A 25,028-nucleotide genomic window follows, 5' to 3' on the forward strand; every position below is an offset into this window, starting at 1 on the left:
TGGGGTTGTTTGACATCGAATGCCTGATGGCAGAAAACTGGGTTTCCATGAGTGAGGCATGAGGTCGGTCTGTAACACTCTGACAAATGAGTATTCTATCCAAATCGTTGCAAACCCGAAATATCGATTGGCAATAAAAAGCAGACACCCTCAAAAGGAGGGAGAAGGTCTATGTTCTTCTTAGAACGCTACATATACTGTTCTAGCTTGAGGTACCTCAGATTCTCATGGCTGGCGGTAGTTAGTAGAGATAATGAAAAAGTCGACGCCAATATGGCACATTAATGATCACATGGGTTTCATAAAAGCAACTTGATCAATCTAACTTCGAGCGCCAGACGTACCTGGCCACAGCGTGGTGTGGCCGATTCCTTACATAAAGACAGGATTCGGGCGGGCATTCGGGCGTCGGGCACGGGGCCGAGTTCCGTCTTGCAGTAGGTCTGGAAAGATTTGGTTGGTAAGTGTTTGACGACTGATTTCAATGAGTCATGGCATAACAGTGTCGTAAGTCAATTCAGTTCGGTCCTCATAGTTGATTGAGTTGCTTGCGAAGAACGCTGTATATTGCAAAGAAGCAATCCCCCACCCCTTTTCCCGGGCTACTGCACTTGGAAGTTCGCTCGGAAACACTATTTGCATGTTTACTGGAAGTTTTCTATAGCTACTTTACTGCTGACGTCGTACTTGCGCAGCTCGTCTTCGGCTTTCAAAGCAGCAGCTTGAATGATGTCCTTGGTAGTACTAGTTCGTGGCTTAAACTCCACCGTGAATGGCAACGGCCTTGGGGCTGGGCTATCGTTAAATGCAAAAATACCCAGCTCCTTCGAGTTTCCCTAGATTGAGTCAAATAATCAGCAACTGATCATTTCAATTGGCGCATTGCGGCGAATCCACAGTTGACCTACATGTTCGTCGGTAGATCGCATTCTGAATGACCAAAGCAATCCCACGATGGTGAACCAGATGCCTTGTTCAGCAAGGGGTTGCCCACTACAAAGGCGTCGACCCCAACCAAACGTGAAGATGCCCTTTTTGCTAGGATTTGGCTGTCGCTCTTCCAAGAACCTCTCAGGTCATACCTCATCGGGGTAAGGATAGTCTCGTGGATTGCGATGGATGGCCCAAAGGTTTCCAATGATGGAAGTACCTCTGGGAATAAACATGCCCTTGTAGGAATCGTCGTGAACAGGTGCATGAGGGGGACCTCCAAGTGCAATCGCGGCTCTCCAGCGGAAGATTTCCGTAAGAAGCGCCTTGCAGTATGGAAGAGAGTCCTCGTCTGCCCAAGTGGGGGGTTCGCCTGCCAGGACGCTATCAATTTCCTCCTGCGCCTTCTGCTGAACGCGCGGAAAGGCACACATGGCAAAGATGAAGACGATGATAGTGGTCGTCGTGGTATCTACGCCACCTCCGATCAAATTACCTGTTAGACTGGCGATTTCTTTGGGAGATAAGTTGTTGTCCTTATCTTGGTCCTGAATGAGACGCTTGGAGAAGCTATCCTGCTCAAGTTTGGCCCCTTCGACGGTAAGGGCATAGAAGTATTGCAGCAATTTTTGCCCCTCATCCCAAATCATGGAAGGGAACGGGTAGATCCGTTTAGGAAGCTTGCTCATCCATGGATAGGCTTCGACTAAGTATTGAGCCGGTGCGGAAAGGCCAGCTCCTGTCTGCACGAATGATAACGCAAGCTTGGCAAGATCGTCATCCATCGATCGAACCCGACGGCCCCATCCGATAATGGCGGCAACTGAGCATGCGTATCGCTCAATAGCCGAGACGAACTGCTGGGTCTCCATGATATCACGAATCAATATTTTGGACTCGTTGGCCTGGAATGTTCGGTATCCCCGAACGGCTTGGCTGCCAACTACGGTATGCTGAAAAGCCATTAATAAGAGACAAAGTAGGTGGTAACAAAATCGCAATAGGCAACTGACCGTGATACGTCGATGTAAACGCCATTTGTCTCCGTATACGAGGCTGGTCTGATTGTTCTCTGTTTCGTCAAATGCATCGGCCAAGTAGGAATGTGGACGCGACGAGTAAATCTGGGCTCGTTTGTCCATTAAATCCGACGCTGCCCAACAATCGTTTACAACGACCGTAGGACGGTTTCCCGTCCAAATGGTGATCAGAGGGCTATCGTATTCCTTTGACCATTTTTCAAAGATGAGATAGGGCTTCGCTGCGGGCACACGCCCGATGTTTCCAACGATGGGATATGGGAACGGGCCGGGTGGCATGCGAGACCTCAAGTACAACACACGACCATAAGAAACAAGAACCCATAACAGAAAAACGATGATGGGTCCTGACAGTGAAAAGGCCGCCAGGTGCAAAGAGCTGTCCCAGTATGCTGGAAGATCATTCGAGAGAGACATTGTTTCAAGTATTGGAATAAGTCGATAATAGCCTTTTGCCGCTCGACGTGATGGTTCTCGAATTTAAGAACGCAAGCGAGGTGAGCCTCACTCTCTTATTCCTGCACTTCACTTCCTCTTCATGAGATACAAACACGTCAAAATCTCCATGAGAGACGAAGATCAACTTCTGGGTCGGCCGAGGATTCCGCTGCCCTAGAACGGCTTCTTTTCGGGCTCGGCCGAGACTCCCGTTGCAGTTTGATAACTGGCAGTTTGAGGTCCCTGATCGGAGCCACACGGTTCCGTCTCGATCCAAGTGACATCTGCGACGCGCTCGCCATACCTCGTTTTGCTGCCACCAAGCCCCCACTTAGATCCTCTCGTAAGGTACCTAGTGTGAACGGATGAACTTCCTACCGCTTCAGGCCTGGCAAAGCTAGTAAACTTGCAGAGTAGGGCAGGCGGTACCTTATGGGAAATGTGCCGGGAGGGGCGATGGAGAAAGAGGCATTCCCACTGTTGCCCTATGCTATGTATGTAAATCTTACCCCGCTCCCCACTGTCGTCCGATGTGCCTTTGTGCCTGCCTACCTGCCAAACTCCAGGTCTTCCCCTCTCTTTATCGTATAGACAATTTGAACATGCGTTCTATGCAATACACACGGCTGATATATTACGTGACTACTTACCTGCTCACCCTTGAGTCGAGTTGCATGTGGCTGCAGGCAATGCCGAGAGTCCAGACGACACGCTGCGCTCCCGCCTTACAGCGTCCGTTGTCATTAGGTTTGGGGGCCAGAACTGTAAATCGGATCCATGTGCTGTCGCAAAGTGGGAACGATGTGGGGAGAAAGTCCTCTGCATTGCTTACACGGTAGAAGGGACGAGGAGAACAGCCATCATCTGAACGGTGAACCCAACCTTCTCTCGTCTGTTCTCCTTTCCGCTTCATCCAATAGACCAGTGTGCTCTTCCCTCGACCTTAGGTTCGCGATGTCGATGGCTCGTTCCAACTTGCCTGCTCGTCACTTCTCACCTCTTCATGCCGTCCTTGGCTCCAATATTTCCCTCTTCCTCTCCACACATCCTTGTCGACGATGCTCACGCCAATGTGCATCATGCATCGGATTTGAACGCCTTACTCAACCCACTCTTTTCTCGCGCTCAACCCCTGTACCCGGCCCGGCGTCTTCTCGTGCATGGCGACTGGGAGCCAGTTCCTGGTCCTCGCTTTTAGTCAAAGTCTGGGCAACTGTGCCGCTCCCGAGGCGTCCATTATCATCATCACGCCAGCCATCTTTCACGACCATTGCGGGGCTCTTACCGAAAGCTGTGCCGCTCTGTTGCCAGGGAAGTCTTTTGCCCGGAGACCTTGCTCTACTGTGTAGAGAAGGATGGGCACCCATGGCATCGGCTTGCCAACTGGCTTGCTTTCCAGAAGGTCTGACACACCTGACCATTGGGAATTCCCTCAATACCAAAGTTCCCCAGACTCAATTGCCTACCTCGATTCCCTGTTCTGCACGTCGTTGGCTGTCATTCGGCAACGGCGGGCAGTGCGGGGAGCTGGGAAAAGAAATATTGACTGCGCAAGTGCCCGAACAAGAGCACGACGCAGATGAAGTGACCCCGCGTCCTCAACTCCTCGTCAACCGTCAACATAAAATGGCGGGGCATGCGACAACAATGCGAAGTAGCCAACTTCCTGCTGACCGTCAGCTCTCTCCCATGTTCCATGACGCCACCCCGACGCGGCTTATTCGCACAGTTTTCAAGAGGCTGGAGCCTTTGCCGCATGCACCATATGATCCGTTTGTCATAGCTTCGATTCTCGATTCTCGATGCTCTTGAGCTGCTCCTTGTCACTGTTGTCAGTCACTCCAGCCGACACGCGACTAACATACCCGAGCCATTATGGCGTGCTTTACTTATCAGATAGCTTCTCCATCCACTTTAAAGTCGACGGCGTCTCGCACCAGCAAATGTCTGCCCTCCCGGGGCCACGTTCCGGGGCTATCAGTATTAGCTGTTGCTATTCCTGATAGAAACCAACACATCAGACTTCAGTCTAGGGCGGCTGGTCCTAGCTGGGGCGAGTCAGGGGTACCCCGCGGGAAACATTGGGCCACTTGGACGATCACTAAATCGTACTCTGGCAATGGCGGCACTTGGGGAACTTGTGCCGTTCTTTAGTTGCCAACCCACGAGCACGCCAGCTACACGGGCAACAAGCTGCTTCACGTCTTGGCTGCCAATTGGGCGCAGTCGGGCAATGGCTCAGCCCGCTCTATTGAACCCGACGATGGTCTTTTGGAGTATCTCAAAGGACATGCATCTTCCAAGCAAGGCTAGTAAACGGATGACCGAGGTCGAGTTGGTAAACATTATTTTTCTTGGATTTGCCCGGCGCTGGCCTGGTTACCGCTGTCCCGGCTCTTTTCCAGAATTTTGGCGGCCACACCAAAACAAGTTTTGTGCTCATTCGGAGCCGGCCCCTGGATCTGGTTGGACGCGTTCCTGTACACCAACGACTTGGACTGCATCACTGGTGCGTCTCTTCATTGGATGTTTCCCGCGAGCTGCAGGTCTTGAGCTTGGTGCCACGACATGGACACGAGCCCCCCTCGAGGACACAACAAGCATCGAGCTACGTCTGTCCGACATTGAGAGACTTATGCACCGGTCGAGTCCGCTTCATACCCAGCTTCTGACGGCGGAAATTTAATCAAATGTCGATGCGGCTAGAAAAGAACTGACAGCGCAAGGCTCAACATCTATCAGCAATACGAAGACGCCGCTCCTTGCTGGCGCTCAACTCTGCTGCTACTCGGGTATACTTGATCGGTCGAGACTCAAGAGAGAACGCGGTTGTGTGAAGCAACTAAGGCACAGATGGTCCAAAGTGAGGGGGTTTCTTCGATAGCCAGCGAACATTTTCGTCACCTCGCGGCCTGCAGTGCTGCCTTGCCCGCCTTTTCGAGCATCTAGTCAGACAGGATTGACGAAAAGCCCTGGAAATGTTGGCTTCATGCCTTGCTCGCAGCCAGTGTCGTGTCAATACGGCTACCATTGGGTCAAGGGATTCTCAAAGCTCACCACATAAGACACCTGGATTGTATTAAATGCCCCTCCTTGTGCCGTCATCATCAGCCGGCCACTACCGACACCAGCCGGCTAGGATGTCAAAGCCTGAGCTGACAGCCTTGACAACGGCATCGCGGCCGGGGCAACATGGCCAGCCGGGGGATGGCGGTCTGCCTACCTAGTCGTCTTTCTGCGAGCTGCAATGCCATCGGCCCTAGTCAATACTCGCGCTCTTATTCGTTCAAGTAATCACATAAGCTACCCGTCTGACGGTCAAAAGTGACATGGGTGTCGCTGAACCTTGTCGAGCCTCGTCGTCGTCGTCGTTCGTCGTCGTCGTCCAACCTCGTCTCTTGGCTGCAGTTGCACTACGCACACCGGGTGGCGTATGCCTCATCTTCCGATTTCGAGTCAAAATTGCGCCTTTGGCTGCCGTGTCGCCATTCGGCCGAGACGAAGTCGTTCATCTACACACACCACAGGACTCGTCCTACACCAGCGTGCTCACCTATCCCATCGAGCTCTCCTCCAGCCACTCACTGAGCTCCAGGTTCTTCCCAACTGCTAGGCTGCATCTCCAAGATCGCCCTCCCTCGTATCACACACTTGGCGTGCTCGTCCTCTACACCCTACCCAAGGTCCTCCTCCATGGATCAGGCCGCGGCCGGTCTGCTGTCCACATGGCCCAAGACTACTGCAAGCCGCAGTGGAGATCGCCAACCTCTGTTGGTCGACGAGCAGAGATGTCATCTCATCCTTCGCACTCTGCTTCCTCTTCTCCTCACCCGTCCGCCTGCAGGCAGACCGGGTATGCCGGCCACCTGTTCATGGCCTCAAGATATAAGCTTACCCAGCCATCTCTTCTCTGCTCGAACCTTTTCTCCTTGTTTCTCCATCCTCTTGCAGCCCTCACCAGCCTCTCTCCATCTCCCAGCCAACCACATATACGTGATCTTGTGCTATCAAGTAACTCGTTCGTTAAGGTTACTTAAGAGACTCTCGCTCAAATCAAAGCTCTCGCTTCCTCCGCCCATCGTTTCAAGAGTATCTCTCGTTTGATTGCTCTCAATCTCACCTTCACCCGCAGCCATGAAGTTCACTACTGCTCTGCTGGCTCTGGCCGCCACTGCCCTTGCAACCGAGGACCACGACTGGGGTAAGGATAAGACCAAGACTATTGTCACGGAAGTCCTGACCACGTACACGACCGTGTGCCCTGTTGTAAGTAGACCTCGAGCCCTCTGCTTGCCGCGGAGCTGACGCCCCATGCTAGACAATCACCAAGCCCGGCGAACACACCACCCAGTACGAGACCATCACAACTACCTCCACTGTCGTTGAGAAGCACCCCACGACGATCTATGAGACCCTTCCAGGCGCCACTGAAGTCGTGACGGAAATCGACACCGACTACACCACCTACACCACCTACTGCCCGATTGTAAGTGATTCCTACGAGCAAAGCTTTCAAGCCAAGAGCTCTGAGTAAAGGGTATCCTGGCTAACACTCCATACAGACGGAGACGATCGTTGGAGAAGGCACCACCAAGACTGTGGTCTACACCACACTCAGTACCGTCGTCGAAAAGAAGCCGACCAAGATCATCGAGACCGTTCCCGGCCCCACGGCCGTAGTGACGGCCACGGATGTCCAGCTTACCACCCTCACCAGCCTCTGCCCGGTCACTGAGACCTACACCGAGGGCGGCAAGACCTGGACCAAGACGTACACCACCACGTCCACCATTGTGACTCACGTTCCTACCAAGGTCTGGCAGACTGAGAAGCTCCCTGACGTCACCAAGACGGAGAAGGACGTTGAATACACCACCATCACTTCTCTTTGCCCTGTGGTGAGTCTTGAGAACCCTTTCCCTCAGCCAAGCTTTCCCGAGCCTCTCCGATCTAACATAATGGCTAGACCGAGACCAAGACTATCGGCGGAGAGACAGTTGTCGTCACTTACACGTCTACCTCAACCATCGTCACGGAAGTTCCCACCAAAGTGGACGTCTGGACGACCGTAAAGACCACTCAGCATCTCTCAACGGAAGTCTACGAGACCATTACAAAGCCTGTGACGACATATCAGACCATCGAGCACGGCGAGACGGTTTGGATCACTGCCACGGGCACCAAGACCATTACCGTCGAGAAGGTCCACACCTTGACGGAAGTCATCGTCGAGACCAAGACGGCACACGTCGAGGTCACCCAGGCCGTGACCGTTGGCGGCGAGAGTGTCGTAACGCAAAAGTCATGGGTCTACATCACCGTGTCGGGAACTGTGTACGCTACGCAGACCCGGCCCGCCAGCACCCTTGTCGTCCCTACAACAAGCGCCGTGACCCTTCCCCCGGTCACGGTGTCGAGCCAGGCTCCAGTCGTTGTGCCCACCGCTGCCGCCGACGCCCGCAGAGCGCCGGGAGCTGCCTTGCTGGCTGGTCTCTTTGGTGCCGTTGCGCTCCTCTAGACATTTGGTCCTGGAGGATGGATCATCTGTTTCTGGACTTTTCTTTCTCTTACTTTACTTCTCTGAGGGCAATGATGACCTCATTTCTACACTAATGCCCGTCTCTTCTGGACGATCGGGCCTTTAATAGTGGATCACCTCCATACGACTTTGACGACAAGCTCAATGCTACGACGGCACGGATATACAGATATACCCCTTACACTCACTGATGATCAACCGGTAAAAGGAAGGACTGGAATGATGAGAAGGAACACATGGCATCCAGATTACTGGAGTAATGATATTCCAGGAGAATGGTTATGGAGGGTAATTCTATTTGACAGCAAAAAGGTCGCGCAAAACTCTCTCAGAAAAGGGGCGTTCAAGGCAACTCCAGTTGCAGCAGACCTTGGGTTCATTTCATGTACATAGACACTTTTGACTTACAGAGGAGGACTTAGTATTTAAAGGTGGCTATATGAGCCTTATTGATTGCATTTTCATACTACCTACTGAATACCTGCGTAAGCAAGAAAACATGGTCATCCACTAGTGAGAATGACTGGATGGTGACGATTGCTGGCTGCCCCTCAAACCCCGGACCTCGTTGCGTTGCTCGCATTGTTTATGTGCTGGCCGTCGATCGGGGCGATGTTACCTCGTGTCGGGATACCCAATGTGACCCTTTAGCTCTTGACCGGCGGCGAGCGGTGTGGTGCGGTAGATAGGTGGTCACAAAGTGTGGTTGTCAATTGCGGGAGGGGCTGGTGGGGTGGTGTAGTAGGATTGGACGTCATCTTCTGGTTTGGAAATGGTGGCAGGGGAGGGCGAAAGTCTGGGGAAATGGGTTCCCCGGTTTTTCGTCTGCCAGGTAGAATTTGCGGAACTGTCTCCGCACCTCCGTTCAGTGCCGGGAGAAGCGGGGTCGTTTCTCGGGAGTTCGGTAGCGGGGCAACACGGATGTATGGGTCCGACTCCGGTAACGCAGTCACCTCGGGAAAGTACCTAGGGAAGTATCTAGCAGCTTTGAGATTCGGCGTTAACAAGCCACAATCTCACTACGTCTTCCCTTTTCTCTTGGCTACTAGCCGCCAGGGACTCGAAAGGGACACCGTTTCTCAGAGGAGGTTATTTTACCCGCGATCAGGATCCGTTTCGCCCTTCTACTTCGCACGGTGGCCGCATGCAAGCCAACACTAGGTAGACATCGTTCATCTCGAAAAAAAAAAAAAAAAAAACACCGTAAAATCAAATCGCGCAACAGAAACTCTCAAACATTGACTTTTCCCTTCCTCAACTTCCGATTGTAGCAAGACGCCGTTGTCGAGATATGCAAATCATCGGAAAGATCAGCAGCCGCGGGCTCCACAGCGTGACTCACTCTCCACTGCCCTGGGCTCGGAAGGACTCAGCCAAGCGGCCCCTTGAAATGCCCCTAACTGCCCGGCACGTCTCCAGCCCGAGATCTAACATCTCGTGCGGAGAAACACCGTTAAGCCTGAAGCGGTGAATCGGTTCCAAGCTAGCATACGTCCGTTCTGGTTGGGGGTAAAGACTCTGAGACCTGGCGGGCCATTCAGGAACGGACCAGGGGAGAGATGAAGTAGGATGGTACCAATTTGACGGCCCGGTGTAGCATTGAATAGATACATCTCTTCACAGAATCATGACGGGCTTCCTTTCTGTCTCCCACTCCCGTCTGCCGCCCTCCGAGATGTTCGATCGTGCGCGCTGGCGACACAGTACACGACGGAGGTCGAAGTGGGAGGGAACAGACTGACGGCGGCCTGTCCCGCATTCCAACCAACCTTTATCTCGGGATCTAGTCAAGTTTCCGCCCTAGCCCACGCCAGTGTCAAATGCCAAACGCCAAAGTACGACAACCGTTCGGGAATGCTTATGCTTACATCAAGCATAGTTTTTCCACAGTCGCCGAAAGTGGGTTGGCTCCGGCTCGTAGAGGTTGAGAGCTTCTACCGCCAAGATGCCACCTACGTCGTCGTGTTGTCCCTCTCAAAAGCCTTAGCCGCGCTGCCTTAGCGCTAATCTAGGTCGCGCTGGGGGTTCATCTGATGAGACGTTCCCTGAAGCGGGTATCCTCTGCGGTCTTCTGCGGGGCAAGAAGGAAGGCCAGTCGGAATCTTTGAGTGAAACCGTTGCAGATCTTGGGACCTGGAGATTGAGTACCCGAGATGCTCGCTCCGCCGCGGTGCCGGCCTTTGATTTGGGTTACTGTGAGATATCCACTTTGAAGAATCCGGAAGGGAGAACTTTGAGATGTTTCCTCTTTAGGAGACAAGTTTCTTGAGCTAAGAGAGTTTGGATCCGTTGCTGTCTCGGATCTTGAATGTCTCTGATTACACACATACTAGGTGTCTTGGCAACAATTGATGATGTCTCGTCATTGAAGCTGTTCCGCCCAAGCCCGTGATTATCGACTTTTACTTGCCAGGACCACTCTGGAGAATTAGCCTGGAGTCAACTTTTTCCAGCAAGATGGAGAGATCTGTAGAGTTGCTGATCGTTCCTGAAGGAGAGCTTGGCAAATATCGTACCCAAATTTGCTGGCACGAAAACGGCAATGTAAGTGACAAGCCATGAGCGCGTCAAGATCTCAGTCGGCAGTAGATGCACTCAAAGTCTTAATTTATCGAAATTCAAGTTGAAGATGTATCTAAAGCATCGAGTTGTTACCCAGAACCAAGTATAAGAAGCTACTCAACTCCCGGCAATATCGCTATTCTCATCACACCTCTCATCACCATCTCATCTTCTTACCATAACCCAGCCCATCTTTTTTCAAGCTGACCACCCAGAATTGCAACCTTCTGCTCCCTCAATTTGAATCAGCAAACATGCAGTTCTCCATTCTCAAGCTCGCCGTCGCCGCCCTGGCTATCTGCAGCGACTCCGTCCTCGGCCAAACGACTCCCGCCCAAGTCGTCCAGAACATTGACATGGTCACCAAAAAGTCCAATGACCTCATCGCCCCCGCGCAAAAGATCGACCTCGTCAGCGGGCCGTTGCTCATCATCGGCCTGGGTCCTTTCCCGGTAAGTAGAGCCCCCCATCTATTGCCGCACAGGAATCTCGTCAAGATTCAGAAGCTGACGTTATCTTTCCCCTTCCGCAGAAAATCATCACCGGCTTCGTAGACATTGTCAGCACCGTCACCACGGCGATGGCCCAAATGCAGGGCATGCCTCCCGTACCGGCCGGCCCCCAGTCCGACGCCATCTTTGAGGCGTTCCGCGAGTTCGTGCGCATCCATCAGATGCTTCTCAACGTGCTCATCGGCAAGGCCGGTCTGTTCTCGACTATCCCGCTTATTGGTGCGCCCGTCGCCGCCGTCCTCAGACAGGTTGAAGCTGTCGTCGATGTGAGCATCACCCTTCCCTCTCCTCTCCTAAGGAATCTCCAAAATCTCATAGATGTGGAAAAGTTTGGCTGACCCTCTTACGCCTCAAGTCTGTCGCCTTTGCCCTCATCGGCGCCGTGCAGAGCAGAGCCACCGACCTCCAGGTACAGGCCGGCATGCTCACCGGAACCATCACCACTACGATCGACCGCTACGAGGGCCTCAAGCTCAACTAAATCATCTGCCGATTTACCTTCAAAAGATTAAGGATGGACTTATTTTGGATCATGTGGCAAGCCCTTTTCACTTCTTGGCCCTGCCATAATGGGACGGAGCTTCCTGGTTGTGCTCCACCGCGGGAGCTTGCGTTCAACGCTACGGCAGTCTTAGTCCTTATCATTATCTTCTTGTTTAATGAAGCATGTTTTTTTATTCAGAGTAGCTGCTTGAACACCATCCTTAGGAGCAAGATGACTGCGTTGTCACTAAGCTAGAGTCTAATAAAACATCGTCTGTGGGCTCCAAAGTAATTAAAAAGCCAATGGTGATCTTTTCAAACGAGACAGACACTGCATACTAAGTCATAAATGTGTGTATGTGCGGCTACTTATGGCGATCCTCTGTTGACGTTCCGGTGATAAAGAACAAAAAAAGCATCCATGGCCATATCATTGTGAAAGCTCAGTCCGAGTCAGATTACAACAGACAAGACAGGGAACACTGTCACTTTCCTTCGTTGCTGACTACATCATGGAATGCCTTACGACTGGCAGCATATGTCGCACCAACAGGGAACCCGCCGGGCACTCTCGGGAAGACTGAGCCATCGACAACTCTAAGCCCATGAACACCATGAACTCGGAACTTTGAGTCAACACAACTGTCCAGGTTGGTCTTTCCCATTCTGCAGCTGCCAGCGGCATGATGGCTCCAAGTGTGATCTCGTATATGTTGCTCAAGTGAGCGATCTGCAGGGGGGTCGATGACCTGGAAGGGCTGATACGGCTCTCCAGTGACGTTCATGATGGACATGAGATGTTCAATGCCCTCGGAAAGAGCAGCAATATCGACATCGGCGTCCTCTTGATAGAAGTTCAAGTTGATCTCCGGGGTCTCTCGGGGGTTGGACGATCGGAGTCTCACGGTGCCTGTCGGATTGCCGTTTTGCATCTTCACGACGGCCCAGAAGAAGGATGTGGGCGGCCATGCAACTTCGCTGAAACCGGGATAGTGACCGTCGAACACACCACCAGCCGCGCCAAAGATGATGAGGTCGCAATCCACGTTTCTGGATTGGTTGCTACGATGCAGCATGAAGATGGGAGCAGCGGCCTCGCCATATGCACCGTAGCCGGCTTCCCATTGTGCAAGACAGGGGTCTGTCTCGGGGCTACCAGGCGTACATTTTGCGAAAGAACTATTCTCCCACGCGATGTTTGAACGAACGTTGATGCCCGCCTCGTAGTTGTCCTGCAGAAACTCACCCTAGGAGATGCATTAGTATGAAGAGACCTTGACTTCTTAAAAGGGAGCCGATACTTACCACGGCAGGAAGATCAACGACAACTGGGATGCCGAATGTCTCCAACTCTTCTCGAGGTCCGATTCCACTGAGCTTGAGAAGCTGAGGGGTGTTGAATGCACCGCCTGAGATGACGACCTCCTTCTTAGCCCTGACAGTGCGCACTTGGGGCTCGACCGAGGGGTCGTATCGCCGATCGGCCTCATAAAGACCTTCTCCAACCATGAACTCCACCCCATAGGCTTGCAAGCCGGCCTCAGCATTCTTCATCAGAATGCGAGTCGCGAGGCTGTGAGTGCTCAAGGTCAACGGGTATCGCGGCGTTCCATCTTCGCGTTTCGAAGCCAAAGTATCCGTGATGTAATTCCAGGGGCTGCTTCTGCGGCGGTTCTCGTCAACGTGTAGTGGTATTTGGTACAAGCCCGGGACTTCGTAACGGTCGCTATCAGCGCGGTTCAGGTCTCTTTCCATTAGCTCGATGACTTGTTCGGAGTCGGGTGCTTCGATACCCTCGGTCTGGGAGATGGCATTCTGGACCACGCGAAGAACGCCCGGCCGATCGACAACATAAGAAATGTTGTTTCTGTTCGTCTACTTCCTGTCAGTTGAATGGTCATTGCTGTTGATGAAGTCCTCTTACCGAAATATACCCATCAAACCCATGCCCTGGTGTCCCCTCAGGCGTATAGGTATTTCTCTCAAGCTCGATAAACATTGACCTCATGTTTTCAGGGCCCCAGGACTCATCTCCTGTAACCTCGGCGAAGTGGTTCCAGTCACTGTCGGGTGGGAGAACCACGTTCATAGCATTCGCGATAGCAGAACCACCAACCGTAGCTCCTCTGGGATAGTATATACCAAGTCTGAATCGGTGATTAATGACTATCCAAGCAACGGTTTGGTGCATGACTTACGGAGTTGCATCCTCGGGGGCATCAATGCCGTACCAGATTGTGCCATTTGAAAGACGGTAGGTGAAGTAACGATTGCGACGGGCCTGAGTCTCATTCTGGTAGTGAGACACAAAAAACTGCCAAGACATGGCGGGGTCCTCCGAGTTGACATCCGCTCTGTGAAGTATAAGCACATAGCTTTGTATATCGAGCGGTCTGGAACCTCACAAGCCGGGGATTTGTTGAAGAGGATCATCACCCATATTGCCTCCAGCTTCAATGAGAAAGACAGAATGGCCCTCGCGTGCAAGACTTGCGCTGAGAAATGTCAGCATTGAGAGGGTAGTCGGAGGCAATATTATTACGCTAGAGTGCCACCTCCAGGTCCTGAGCCAACGACAACATAGTCATAAGCTGTATCATTGAGAGGGCTTCCAGCCGCGCTGCTGCTGAGGAGTAGAAAGAAGGCAAAAGAAGAAAGCTTCATCATTGTGTCTGAAGAACGTCTGATTGCTGTGTTTGTATCTGCTGTATTGAAGGAATGAACTACAATGGATAGACAGTGCTCTCTTATATATCATGATGCCAAGACCATTGCAACTGTGGTTTTCTGAAGTGTGCAAAGCATCATCGTGGAAAGCATGTATCCAGCATAGGACGCACAACTTAGAGGCGTCGTCATAGTGTCTGCCAAGTTTTGATCATCATCGTCCAGGTCCTCATTGCGCATGCTGTGACAAACGCGACAATTGGTGGCTGAGCAGGCCAGATCATGAATCCTTCATTGTGGTCGTCTGTCTTGTAAAACTATTACCGGGACTATGGTGAGTTTTCCACCTGCGATGAGTTAGCAGGGTTCCGATCATGTGAGGCTAAACCCATTGCCGACTCGCTGCTCACCAGCACAGCCTGCAATTTTCTACTGAGCGTTACTTGGCGGAGTTATGGTCGGTCCTTGGCGGACTGGTGAAGCTTAAAAGAACTGATGAGCTATGGTTGGCGGCCTTGGCGTAAGGCCCACTCGGAGATAATGTGGTCAGCTTACACCCTTTATTCCGACATCAACGTGAAAGAACGGCAATAAACCTTGATGTACAACGCCTTCGTCCGTGTCTCTCTTTGCGAGGAGAAAATAAAGTCGCGCAATGCTCTCAATTTGCCAGTTTCATCTCTTCACAGACTGCAATGGGAACAACGGGTAGTCTTATTCTATCAATCCCCATCTTAAGCTAGTATTGCTGAGAACTCATGAATGCCCCTATAATAAGCAAAATGAAATGCGACAAGACAATGCCATGCTGTCTACGGGCGCCAATATCACCCGTTCCGTGAACTTGATTCGAAGATGGCACAATACTAGTACGCATTATGGAGGGCGATGACATTGCGCAAGAAATTCGTTGACTCCTCGCCTGTCTCAGGTGGACATCAGTGTATAGACCTACCCCAACTATGAGGTTGTACATAATGACTCGACATGTTTCTAAGACGGCTGAGATGCTTGATGCGAGTCTTTGGATTCATACGAGGCTATGCAAATAGCTGAGCACCCACCGCGCCGACAGTAACACCGCTATGGTCGGACGGCAAAGTGGGGTTCGGGCGTTCCGTCCGTCAAGGAACGGGACCCATAATTATCGGTGGTCATCAGCTGCCGGGCCGTGATGAGTGCGCTCGTTGGCTTATCTATGGGAGAGCGGACGGGAACCCAAGTTTTCCGATGAGCCCCTAAGGTAAGGTATAGTTGGTATGCGGTAGTTCAAGTCGTTGGAGCCGTTTATAGAAGCAAGTCCGGGAAGCTGGAAGTCGTTGCAGTCTCATCTGAACAGTACTACTTACCTACCTTGTAACTGTGGGCAAACAAAAGCCCGGCCAGGAAGATCTTGAATCGCTCATATTGATTACCCAAGAGCCTGGGAATTGAAATAAGTTAAGTGTATTAAATACTTTTCTCAAGCGACGCGCTGGCTTGGAAGGATGAAGCTGGGTCGAAGCTCTTTCCACTGGCCTCACTGGCCAATTGATTTTCCTTCAGCATCCTTTGAGGTCGCAAAAAGGCGGGGTTGGTGCCCGGGCTGGAGGGGCCGACCGGCCGGGAGGGGCAGAGCAGCCCACCGGAGGTGAGGGCGGGGCTAAGGAGTGGAACAGCCCCGACAGTTGCACTTAAGAGGACTCTATCTCGACACTGCTCACGATTGGAATCTATGCACGTGGTATATACATGGCAGCGGCATTTTACCTTGTTGGGCACTGAGAGGAACATGGAAATGAGCAAAGTTCCTTCTTCATGAAATATTGACGGTGGTGGAGGGAGGGACAGCTTCGCAGTCTTCTCCAGGTGTGACCTTCAGTCACTACATTAGTATAAATGAGACTACCATAGCACCACAGTATCTATCTATGCCATAATTTGAGTCTATGAAAAGTCCAACTACCAAACTTGTGAAATATCTGAGGAACAGCGCAAGAATCTTGCGTTGTGCTAATCGCGAGTAAGCTGTTCACGTAGGGTGACGGAAACAGGGGCCCTTACGGTGAAGCTAACCGCGTTAAGCCAGAAGTAAGCAAGCACTGGGGGAATTTCAGGTACCTACCTGGTGCTGCACAGAGGACTCGACTCTCACTGAGACTGAATCAACAGCTAGTACCTGCTGTCTGGATAACTAAGAAAAGGACGAGGTGTGCAGGCCATCGCTTGTTCGCAAATGCTGCTTTTCCCCGATCAAAGTCAACGATATCTCGGGAACCTCAGGCAATACATGCAAGGTCGCTTGCACGGCTGCGCCAGCTACCGCCTGAACGCCTCTTTCTCGTACCTGGGTCGAGTCGCTGGCAAGAGGCTGCAGGAGTGTCGCCAACTCTCTGCAGGCTACCTTGGCAAGCCCTCCATCGTGCCGCGGTTAGCCACAGCTGAGCCAATTATGGGCTGAATCAGTCCCCAGCTCTGTCAGCACATCACATTCGAACCCAGCCTGCTCGCCGGCTGAAATTCAGTTCCACCCGGCGGAGAAACACAATTTGCAATGATTCCTGAACACTGATTCATGTTGAGTCACTGAGCACTGAGCACTAAGCAGTTCCGTTGGAGATGCCACTGTTAACAGGACAGGTGAGTTACCGGCAGAGTCGTCTACCTTATAGCGCTCCTTTATTGACGAAAAATACACAGTCGGCTCCATTCTCGCAGCGGGTCTTGGAGCCGGTGTTGAAAGATGACAATTCCTCTCTGCAGGACCCGAGAGAGACTCTATGCGGATTGCTGCCGGCATCAGAGCGAGACTCGGTGGGGGATTTGAGCGATCCTGCTCGAGACGTGTTGAGGTGGCTGGGGCTGGAACTGAACCTCGACCGACTCACAAACGTCTTTGATTCCTTGTGGTTCGCGGGACGCCCAATGCCACCACGTCCTCTCCATTCTCAACTTATTCTTGCTCGCGAGATCATGGTAACTGAGCAGATGGATCTACATCTTGTATGGGGTAGAGGTCGAATCTTCATGAAGCCGCTGCCACGCTATCTGCTCGAGCCACGGTTTTGGGGAGAATACCTCCCTCATTCAACAGAGCATGTAACTTCTATACCTAGCCCTCCCTGCACTTGCGACCTCATCCGCCGACGCGCTCTCGGATTTCTCTTCTCATATGTGGCTCTTGTGGTACACGAAAGCGACTTCAGTATCGCCAAGGCGAACAATCTCCTTCCGCAAGAGGTGCAGTGGAAGTCATGGAAGCTGCTAGTCCAAGAGCTCTTGCATAAAGGGGATGTCTATCGATGCATCGATAAGCGCTTCTATTACGGAGAGCTTCGTCTCAGTCGGCTCAACAAGATCTACTTCTTCTCGAAGACCCCTCTACACGGGTATATGCCCCGGTGGAATCAGTATGGCACCTTCCTCGGCGATAACTTCACGATACTGGCTAGCTCTACCGTCTACATCGCTATCGTTCTTACGGCTATGCAGGTCGGCTTTGCGACGGATCTTCAGAACAACCCGACGTTTAAGTCGGTTTCTTACAACTTTACAATCTTTTCTATTCTTGGCCCCCTAGTTGCTGCTAGCCTGCTCATAGTCACATTTGTCTACTTATATGTCTGGAACTGGATAATCACGAAGCGCGAAGGGAAGGAGAGGTTGAAACAGATCGATCCTTCTAGGCAGAGCGATGGAGAGTAAACTCAGGGAACTCGATTTATTCTGCCTCATCTCAGGGTCTTGTCAAATTGAAAGATCTCAAATTCCACGAAATAACAAGAAAGTAGTCGTCTGTAAAGCCATGATAATATGAGTCGATAATGAGAAGATCTCACTCCGTTCCTTGTCCAGACCCAATGTCTACTTCTGGCCATCCGGCTTGGGGCTCCCTCTCTTCTTCAAACCAATACCGGCCATAAACTGCGCGGAGTTGTGTCTCATATCTTTCAATCTCTTGGCTGCGTTTTTTCCTGTGCCAGTGTCGCTCGTTGCATCTTGAGCGCTGCTAACACTCAGCGAGCTACCGGCATTCTGGCTCATCATGACGTCGTCTCCTTCTGTGAAGCTTTCGTCATCCCTGCCACCTGATGGAGTTGCTTTTCCATCTGCCTGCTGTTTGGAAAATTCCAGCTCCTTCTGCAAAGATTCGATCTGGTCCGACATGGCTTGCCGTATCCTGCTGGCTTCATCTTCTGAGGCTCGAAGCTGTCGTCGAACCTCCACGGCTTCATCCGCGGCACTCTTTCGCCGCGCTTCAGTGTCTGTCCACAGGGAATAGATTCCCTCCATCTCTTTCTGCTTCTGCTGCAAATTCATGCTGAAGTCTCTTTCCTGCGTCTCTAGACTTAGCTTGGCAGCTGCAACATTCTGCTTGAGAGCATCCTTCTCCTCCTGCAGTTTGGCGAAGCCGTATCTCGCAGCCTCGTATTCGCCTCTTTCTTTCTCAATGCGGGCGCTTTCTTCGATTCTATCACTTCTCATCTGATTCATTTGGTGCTTGTAGCTTGCCGTGCTCTCCTCCGCTTCTTGTACCTGTGACATCATGCCATTCCATCCCTTTCGCATGCGATTGAGGTCTTCCAAGTCTCTCTCCAGGCCTACGATTTTCTCTCGTAGTTGATTGACGGTGGTCATGTCTACGATATCATGGTCATCCTCCGGCCGAGCTACAAGATCTCGCGCGAAGGTGCTCCCGTTCGCAATCGCCCTCTTGAGCCCGCGGAATAGCGGAGACACGCTCTCTGCGAGTACTTGCAAGCATTCGACGTTGGCTTGACTCGCAGCTATATCAAGAGCCGTTTGTTCATCCTTTCCGGCATGCAGGATATTAGCTCCACGAGATATGATGAGATGCAGGATTCTAGCGTCCCCTTTTCGTGCTGCGCGTATGAGAGCAGTCTCGTCATGAGGACCCCGCTGATTGACGTCGGCGCCGGCGTTGAGTAAAAGCTCTGTGTCTTCGTAGGGCATGAGAAAAGCTGCATTCATCAATGGTGTTGACGAATTTTTGGGCCCCTTTACGTTGACATCAATCCCCGGGGCATCAATGAGAAGCTTCAGGATTTCAGACCGATTCCTTGCTGTTGCGGCAAGAATAGGACTGTTGTATGGTCCTCGCCCAAGGTTTGGGTTTGCCTTCCACTCTAGGAGAACACTCACGACTTCAGTTTTCCCTGATTCGCAGGCCGCTTGTAAGGCAGTGCCTTCCTGGAAGTCGGATCCCCTATAGCCGTCCTCCTCTTCAGGAATTCTGTCGACCTTGGCCCCGTGGCCAAGGAGATGTCTGACTACCTCAGCATGGCCTTCTTTGGCCGCTAGCTGCAGTGATCATCCAGTTGGACTGTCAATCTGAGCACCATGCTTGATCAAAGTCCTCACGATCTCAATAGTGCCGTCCCAGGCGGCGGCGGCCAAGGCATTTCCAAAGGTCGGAATAGCTGTGGAGCGAATGGAATCCAAAATGCTAGGACGATGGTCCGTGGCATTAGCATCAGCTTTGCAATGGTCGAGAAGCCATGCCACAGTATCGGCTTTCTGGTTGTCTGTAGCCTGATAAAGCGCTTCATTGAGTACTTCTTTCGCAATACTTGCGTGCGAAGCCCTCCATGTCTCCTTGAGCACGGTAGCGGATGCCGACCCGTCGCGTAAGGTCACTGCTGCCAGATAGAAAACATTGCTGCCGCCTAAGTCTGCTCGGGAAATCGCTAAAACGCAATCCCAGTTGTTCTCAATGGCAGCAGTGAGCACTGCAGATGCTAGAGTTTTGTCATTGAAAGAGGTTCCTGTGTGTTCAAGAAGAGCTCTGATATTTTCCGGCTTGTTGTTACGGCATGCTTGTACCAGGGCTTGTCTGTGATGTTGCGCTGTCCACTTTGCCTTGCCGCCAAGTAGTATTTGTTTGAACACATCTTCTGGAGATAAGCCCGTAGCAAGTGCAAGAGACGGTGAGCCATCGGGATTGGATGCATCAAGGTCGATGTTTCGACCCAAGGATTGGAGCGGAGCGAGTCCAGGAGGATTGGTTCAATCCGTGAACTATTCGACTTGTCATAATTTGGACATAAGCAAAGCCTTGGTTTTCACTATTCTCTTCATACCCATCACACATTGAAGTTCGTGGCTGGACCTTTGACTCAGAAGGTTGGTCGAGGTACGTACCGCCAGCCCTCGCTCAGTGATGTTGGAATCCTGTGCCAATCGATAAATACCGAAAGATCATTTCGTGCAATTGAACTTCTATAATAAATATCTAATCAGGATGTAGACGAAGGAATGAAAGTTACACCATGGTATATCGCGGCATTGGGTGAAGGCAAGCTCTCGAGATCGTTTGTACGCACCAGAGATACCATTGTTTAACAGAATCACTTTGTCGTTTCACTGGTTCTCATTGCACCAGCTACTTCATCACTCATAACACCTGAGGACAAGCGCATAGCCCTTAGACAAGCCCGCGGTCGGCCGGCGTATAAAGCGGGTCGGCCAAAGCCGCGTCCGGCAATACAAGTGGGGCTGTTTCGGCGCCGGTTCGTGCGACAGTAAGTGGTGTTCTGGGCGCCGGACAAGCGAAGTATAGAGGAATAGCAACATGACGGAGCTTCTCTCTGTTCTGTTAAGACTATTCACACAATCCCAAGATCTAGTCACACCCGTATGTGATGTTTGCGCGAGGGAAGTACCCATTCAATAGACGCAAACACCTCGGTTTACCCACAGGGCTCTCGGAGCCCTCCTTCCCGTTTCCACTCCTCAAAATCATTCCTCGTTTCTTGCGGCTGAATATGTTTCATTACCCAATGCTGACCATGAGTCTTGTAAGAGGCGGGTCTTCCGTTTAGCCATTATTTCAGCCTCTGGACATAACTGGTGAAATGTAGCACAACGCATTATAGCTGCCGTTCGCCATTACCCATTTTGACGGCCGTCCACCTAGCAAAGGTGTGAAACGACACGTGCGGGGTGGACGCGACGAATAGACTTCCTATGAGTATCAAGAAGTCTGTTTATCCCACCGGTACACCCGCTCACCGTGCCACTTGAGGTTTCGTCCGTCCATTCTCTCCAATAAGATAATGGGCCGAATCCAAGCTCTCGGGTCTTCCTTGCGGCTTCTCCACCGAGCTTATTTTCTCTCCAAACGCCTGGGTCTCAAGGAAAATGACCTACTACTTTACGATAGTGCCAAGTTGCGTATGATACATAGTTTAGAATATGGAAAGGCTACGGAAAACCCGAGAAACCCAAGTTAAACCCTGTTGAGATTCGAAGACATAAAGGAACTAAGCCCAGATCTCGTGAAATGTCGATAGACTGCGAGATATCAACGAAAATTGACAACAATATACTCTCTTTGAATCTCGTAATTCCGGCCGTGTTACGTACTAATAAGCCAATCATGGAGTCTTCACGAAGGGGCTGGTCTCCTCGATCGACGACTATCGGCATTACTTTGCTTACTTTACTTACACTTGTGAATGCGCAACAACCAGTTCAAGTCAAGCTGGACGATGGACCATACTCTGGCCTGACAGCGAATGGCGTCAACAAATTCTTGGGCGTTCGGTATGCGGCACCACCACAGCGCTTTGCACCATCGGTGCCTGCTTCGATGGCGCCTCACAACGACGTAATGAACGCGACAGCCTTCGCTCCATCCTGTATTCAGGCTATACCTGGTGAGTGAAAATCTCCTACTACACATTGGAGCTCGGCTGTGGCTTTACTCCGGTTGATCATGGCATTGACTTTCAAAAGCTGCGATTGCTGCCATGATGCCGTCCGGTCCTGAGAGCGAAGACTGCTTGTTCGTCAATGTCTACGCACCTTCTTCTCCGCCACCCGCCGAAGGAAGAACTGTCATGGTGTGGTACTATGGTGGGGGCTTTCAGTTTGGTTCTGCCAACACACCGATGTTCGATGGCTCGAGCTTTGCACAGAATCAAGACGTGATCGTCGTGACGCCAAACTACCGGACGAGCGGTGAGTAACCATTGTTGACGAGAGAAAGCACCGCTATGCCTTTGTAGTTGGGCGTTGCTGATTGACTTGACTCTAGTCTTCGGATTCCCAGGCGATGTCGAGGGCATACCTCCACAAATGCGCAACGTCGGTCTTATGGACCAGAAACTAGCGCTTCAATGGGTTCAGCGTAATATCAAAGCCTTCGGTGGTGACCCAAATAAGGTGACTTTGTTCGGGGAGTCAGCTGGTGGCTCATCAGTCGACCTCTTACTACTCACGAGCGGTGCCCAGCCCCCGTTCCGTGCGGTGATCACCGAGTCTGGAACCGCATATCTCGTAACTGGACCCCAGGCAGGCGGAGATATCGTCGGACTCATGACCGGCCTCTTGGGCAGACCAAACATGACAACTCCATTTCAAACTCTTGCAGCTTCGCTCAATTGCGGCAGCCAGAAGGCGCTTGATTGCGTTAGAGCAGCCCCGGTCGACGCCCTGGTGTCCGTACTCTCAAAAGGTCCCTTCAACTTCCCACCTGTAGCCGACGGAGACGCAAACGTACCGACCTCACCTGATGCTACACGGGCTTCCGGCAAGGTTTCCAAGATACCCATGATGATAGGAACGAACCTCAGAGAAGCCGACATTTTCACGATGGGTCAGCCACCAACCGCGTTGGATGCCTTCGTCGCTGCAACATTCCCCAGCGACGATGCGTTGCAAAAAGCTGTGATTGCTGGATATCCAGTCGGAGCCGGAATGCCTTTCCCGACTCCCAAGGATGCAATCACACAATTTGCCACGGACTTGGATTGGAGCTGCAGCATTGCGCATGAAGCTCGTCTCTCGGCCCAAGCCGGGATGCCGACTTGGAGATACCTCTTCAACTCCACCTCGTTCCCACCAACGCCCGGAGGTATCCTGTCTCGCCCGGTACACGGCTCTGAGATCAGCTTCGTCTTTGGCAACCTCCCGCCGCCGCCGGCGACGCCCGACCAAGCTCTTGCCTTGAGCAAGTTCATGCAGACAGCGTGGGCCAACTTTGCCAAGAACCCTGCCAATGGACCTGGTGTGCCTGCCTGGACGCAATTTTCTGGCAAGCCTGGTGCGATGGACCTGGGGAACTTGGGTGGTATTGTCGGGGACGGAGTATCTATGACAGATTCAAATGTGATCGACAGTCGTTGCAATCTTTTTGATGCGTCATACGCTAGGAAAGTGTAGGAGCATCACAGTTGAGCTATAAGTTACTGCATCTCTAAGCGCGAATTCAATCGCTACTCACCCTCAACCTTCACCTTGACTAGAATAACGATGATGTGACTAGGCGCATGAATTCATGCGAAAGAAATCAGCTTGTTGTTTGTTAGGCTACTCAACTCCTAATCTAGGCTTTGAGGGAGTTCATCACGGTGGTTTTGAAATCCTCCGGCTCTCTTCCCAAAAGCTCGCTCAGCAACGGTGACGCAGCAGCCGCCTCACCCCTTCGGAACGCCTCAAAGGCCGAAGCCCACGGCTTCGAGTAGTCAACTCCACGGTAGGTAAAGTTAGGAATGACTTGAGCCTGGGAGGCGAACTCATCATCCGAAACCTGCTTGATTTGGACTGGAACCTTTGCGATCTCGCTGAGGATGCTGACTGTTTCCGACAGGGTCAATGTCTTCGTTCCCGAAAAGAGAATCGTCTGTTGGCGGTAGGGGAAGCCATCAGGGTCTGCAACGTAGCGAGATATGAGCTCAGCTGTTGCTTCTCCCAGCTCTTCTCTCTTGACCCATGCGATACCGGGGCCGGTGCCGTCATGAGGAATCTTGATCTCGTTTACAGGTCGAGCTGGGTCAAAGAACGAGGTATAGAGTGGGTAAGACTCAGTGTAGAGCCCCTCGCGGATGATTGTAAAGTCGAAACCGGGATGCTCTTTACGGCATGCTCGAAGGTATCCCTCAGTAAGGAGGTGTGCCTTCATGACGTGAGCTACTGACTCCTGATTCTTTGCAGATCCAGCAAAGCCCAAGGACCCATAAAAGATGTGCTTTACACCACTTGCAATGGCAGTGTCGATGGCCAACTTGTGCCGCTTTGCGTGATCTTGTCAGCTCTCATACATGTTAAAGTCATTCAGATAGTAAAGCCTTACCTCAAACCTGTGTTCAACCTCAACTGATGCATACGAAATCAAAAACAAGGTCTTGATTCCGCGAAAACTGTTCCGAATTGACTCATCGTCGTCGTAATCAGCTTGTCGAACGTCTGCTCCCAGCTCTCGTGCATGCGAAAGGTTGTTGGGGTTCCTAGCGATGAGGATCAGGTTTGATGGAGAGAGGCGTTGGATAATGTGCTTTACAGTGCCTCCGCCGATACCCCCAGAGGCTGGGAAAATGCCAACTTTGTGTTGCGTAGATGAGCTCATTTTTGTCACACGAATGATAGACGAACAATGTAGGATATCGTGGTTATTTTACGAAACTCGAGACAACTTGGACGGTTCATCTCGAATCATTAAATAGTACTTCCTCTCATTTGAGACGCAGAAACGTCACATTTGTCCTTTGTACTCCGTGGAACACCTGGTCACAGTGAAGTGGGTATTTTCGGTGGATAAATCTCAAGCAGTCTCCTAGTCACTCAAGCTCGAGCTTAGAAATTGGCTCATCGCTGAATAATCACTCTGCAGACGAAATTCCTGAGTTGAAGTCCGTGGCGCGACTTGATTTCGAGGCCTTGAGCACCAAAAGATCATGAGCTAAAGCATTCAAATGTGAGGCCTTGTTGTAGCCCTAGAGTCTCGGCGACATGTTGCTACTCACTCGTGACGAGTTCAGTTCGCAGTGCTCCCTCTGACTAGTCACCGGTCGGGGAAATGCCGCCTCCGCCCCTCACACCGGGAAAAGCGGGTCTCTCGACCGTTCGCCTCCGGCC

At 51.7% G+C, this 25,028-nt stretch overlaps 8 protein-coding genes across 8 annotated transcripts; 4 read left to right on the plus strand and 4 right to left on the minus strand.

Moving 5' to 3' along the window:
• Positions 1 to 644: 644 nt before the first annotated feature.
• Positions 645 to 2,072, minus strand: HER10_EVM0006240 (uncharacterized protein; the record flags this gene model as incomplete). The annotated part of the gene is made up of 4 exons (XM_035475831.1): positions 645 to 836; positions 909 to 1,049; positions 1,083 to 1,883; positions 1,944 to 2,072. 4 exons carry the CDS (start codon positions 2,070 to 2,072, stop codon positions 645 to 647), a joined length of 1,263 nt encoding a protein of 420 aa, XP_035336110.1.
• A 4,086-nt stretch (positions 2,073 to 6,158) lies between these two features.
• Positions 6,159 to 8,187, plus strand: HER10_EVM0011472 (repetitive proline-rich cell wall protein). The gene is made up of 4 exons (XM_035480904.1): positions 6,159 to 6,674; positions 6,727 to 6,894; positions 6,971 to 7,306; positions 7,375 to 8,187. Exons 1-4 carry the CDS (start codon positions 6,543 to 6,545, stop codon positions 7,924 to 7,926), a joined length of 1,188 nt encoding a protein of 395 aa, XP_035336584.1. The 5' UTR covers positions 6,159 to 6,542; the 3' UTR covers positions 7,927 to 8,187.
• Positions 8,188 to 10,763: 2,576 nt separating this feature from the next.
• HER10_EVM0006710 (UVI-1h) lies at positions 10,764 to 11,502 on the plus strand (the record flags this gene model as incomplete). The annotated part of the gene is made up of 3 exons (XM_035476289.1): positions 10,764 to 10,961; positions 11,042 to 11,287; positions 11,377 to 11,502. The coding sequence occupies 3 exons, from the start codon at positions 10,764 to 10,766 to the stop codon at positions 11,500 to 11,502; spliced, it is 570 nt and encodes a 189-aa protein (XP_035336154.1).
• Positions 11,503 to 11,989: 487 nt separating this feature from the next.
• On the minus strand, positions 11,990 to 14,171 carry HER10_EVM0002398 (uncharacterized protein; the record flags this gene model as incomplete). Its single annotated transcript, XM_035472111.1, has 6 exons — positions 11,990 to 12,751; positions 12,810 to 13,379; positions 13,429 to 13,651; positions 13,703 to 13,858; positions 13,910 to 13,999; positions 14,047 to 14,171. The coding sequence occupies 6 exons, from the start codon at positions 14,169 to 14,171 to the stop codon at positions 11,990 to 11,992; spliced, it is 1,926 nt and encodes a 641-aa protein (XP_035335740.1).
• Positions 14,172 to 16,952: 2,781 nt separating this feature from the next.
• Positions 16,953 to 17,855, plus strand: HER10_EVM0005157 (uncharacterized protein; the record flags this gene model as incomplete). Its single annotated transcript, XM_035474781.1, has 1 exon — positions 16,953 to 17,855. The coding sequence occupies exon 1, from the start codon at positions 17,076 to 17,078 to the stop codon at positions 17,853 to 17,855; it is 780 nt and encodes a 259-aa protein (XP_035336007.1). The 5' UTR covers positions 16,953 to 17,075.
• A 159-nt stretch (positions 17,856 to 18,014) lies between these two features.
• Positions 18,015 to 18,788, minus strand: HER10_EVM0002100 (uncharacterized protein; the record flags this gene model as incomplete). Its single annotated transcript, XM_035471826.1, has 2 exons — positions 18,015 to 18,686; positions 18,756 to 18,788. 2 exons carry the CDS (start codon positions 18,786 to 18,788, stop codon positions 18,015 to 18,017), a joined length of 705 nt encoding a protein of 234 aa, XP_035335713.1.
• Positions 18,789 to 21,549: 2,761 nt separating this feature from the next.
• Positions 21,550 to 23,336, plus strand: HER10_EVM0011056 (cholinesterase; the record flags this gene model as incomplete). Its single annotated transcript, XM_035480498.1, has 3 exons — positions 21,550 to 21,829; positions 21,909 to 22,108; positions 22,278 to 23,336. 3 exons carry the CDS (start codon positions 21,550 to 21,552, stop codon positions 23,334 to 23,336), a joined length of 1,539 nt encoding a protein of 512 aa, XP_035336531.1.
• Positions 23,337 to 23,499: 163 nt separating this feature from the next.
• HER10_EVM0009546 (NmrA-like family protein) lies at positions 23,500 to 24,519 on the minus strand (the record flags this gene model as incomplete). The annotated part of the gene is made up of 2 exons (XM_035479031.1): positions 23,500 to 24,186; positions 24,247 to 24,519. The coding sequence occupies 2 exons, from the start codon at positions 24,517 to 24,519 to the stop codon at positions 23,500 to 23,502; spliced, it is 960 nt and encodes a 319-aa protein (XP_035336400.1).
• Between the last annotated feature and the right edge of the window lie 509 nt (positions 24,520 to 25,028).

This window comes from Colletotrichum scovillei (genome assembly GCF_011075155.1).
Source record: "Colletotrichum scovillei strain TJNH1 chromosome Unknown Contig00003, whole genome shotgun sequence".
NCBI lineage: Eukaryota > Fungi > Ascomycota > Sordariomycetes > Glomerellales > Glomerellaceae > Colletotrichum > Colletotrichum scovillei.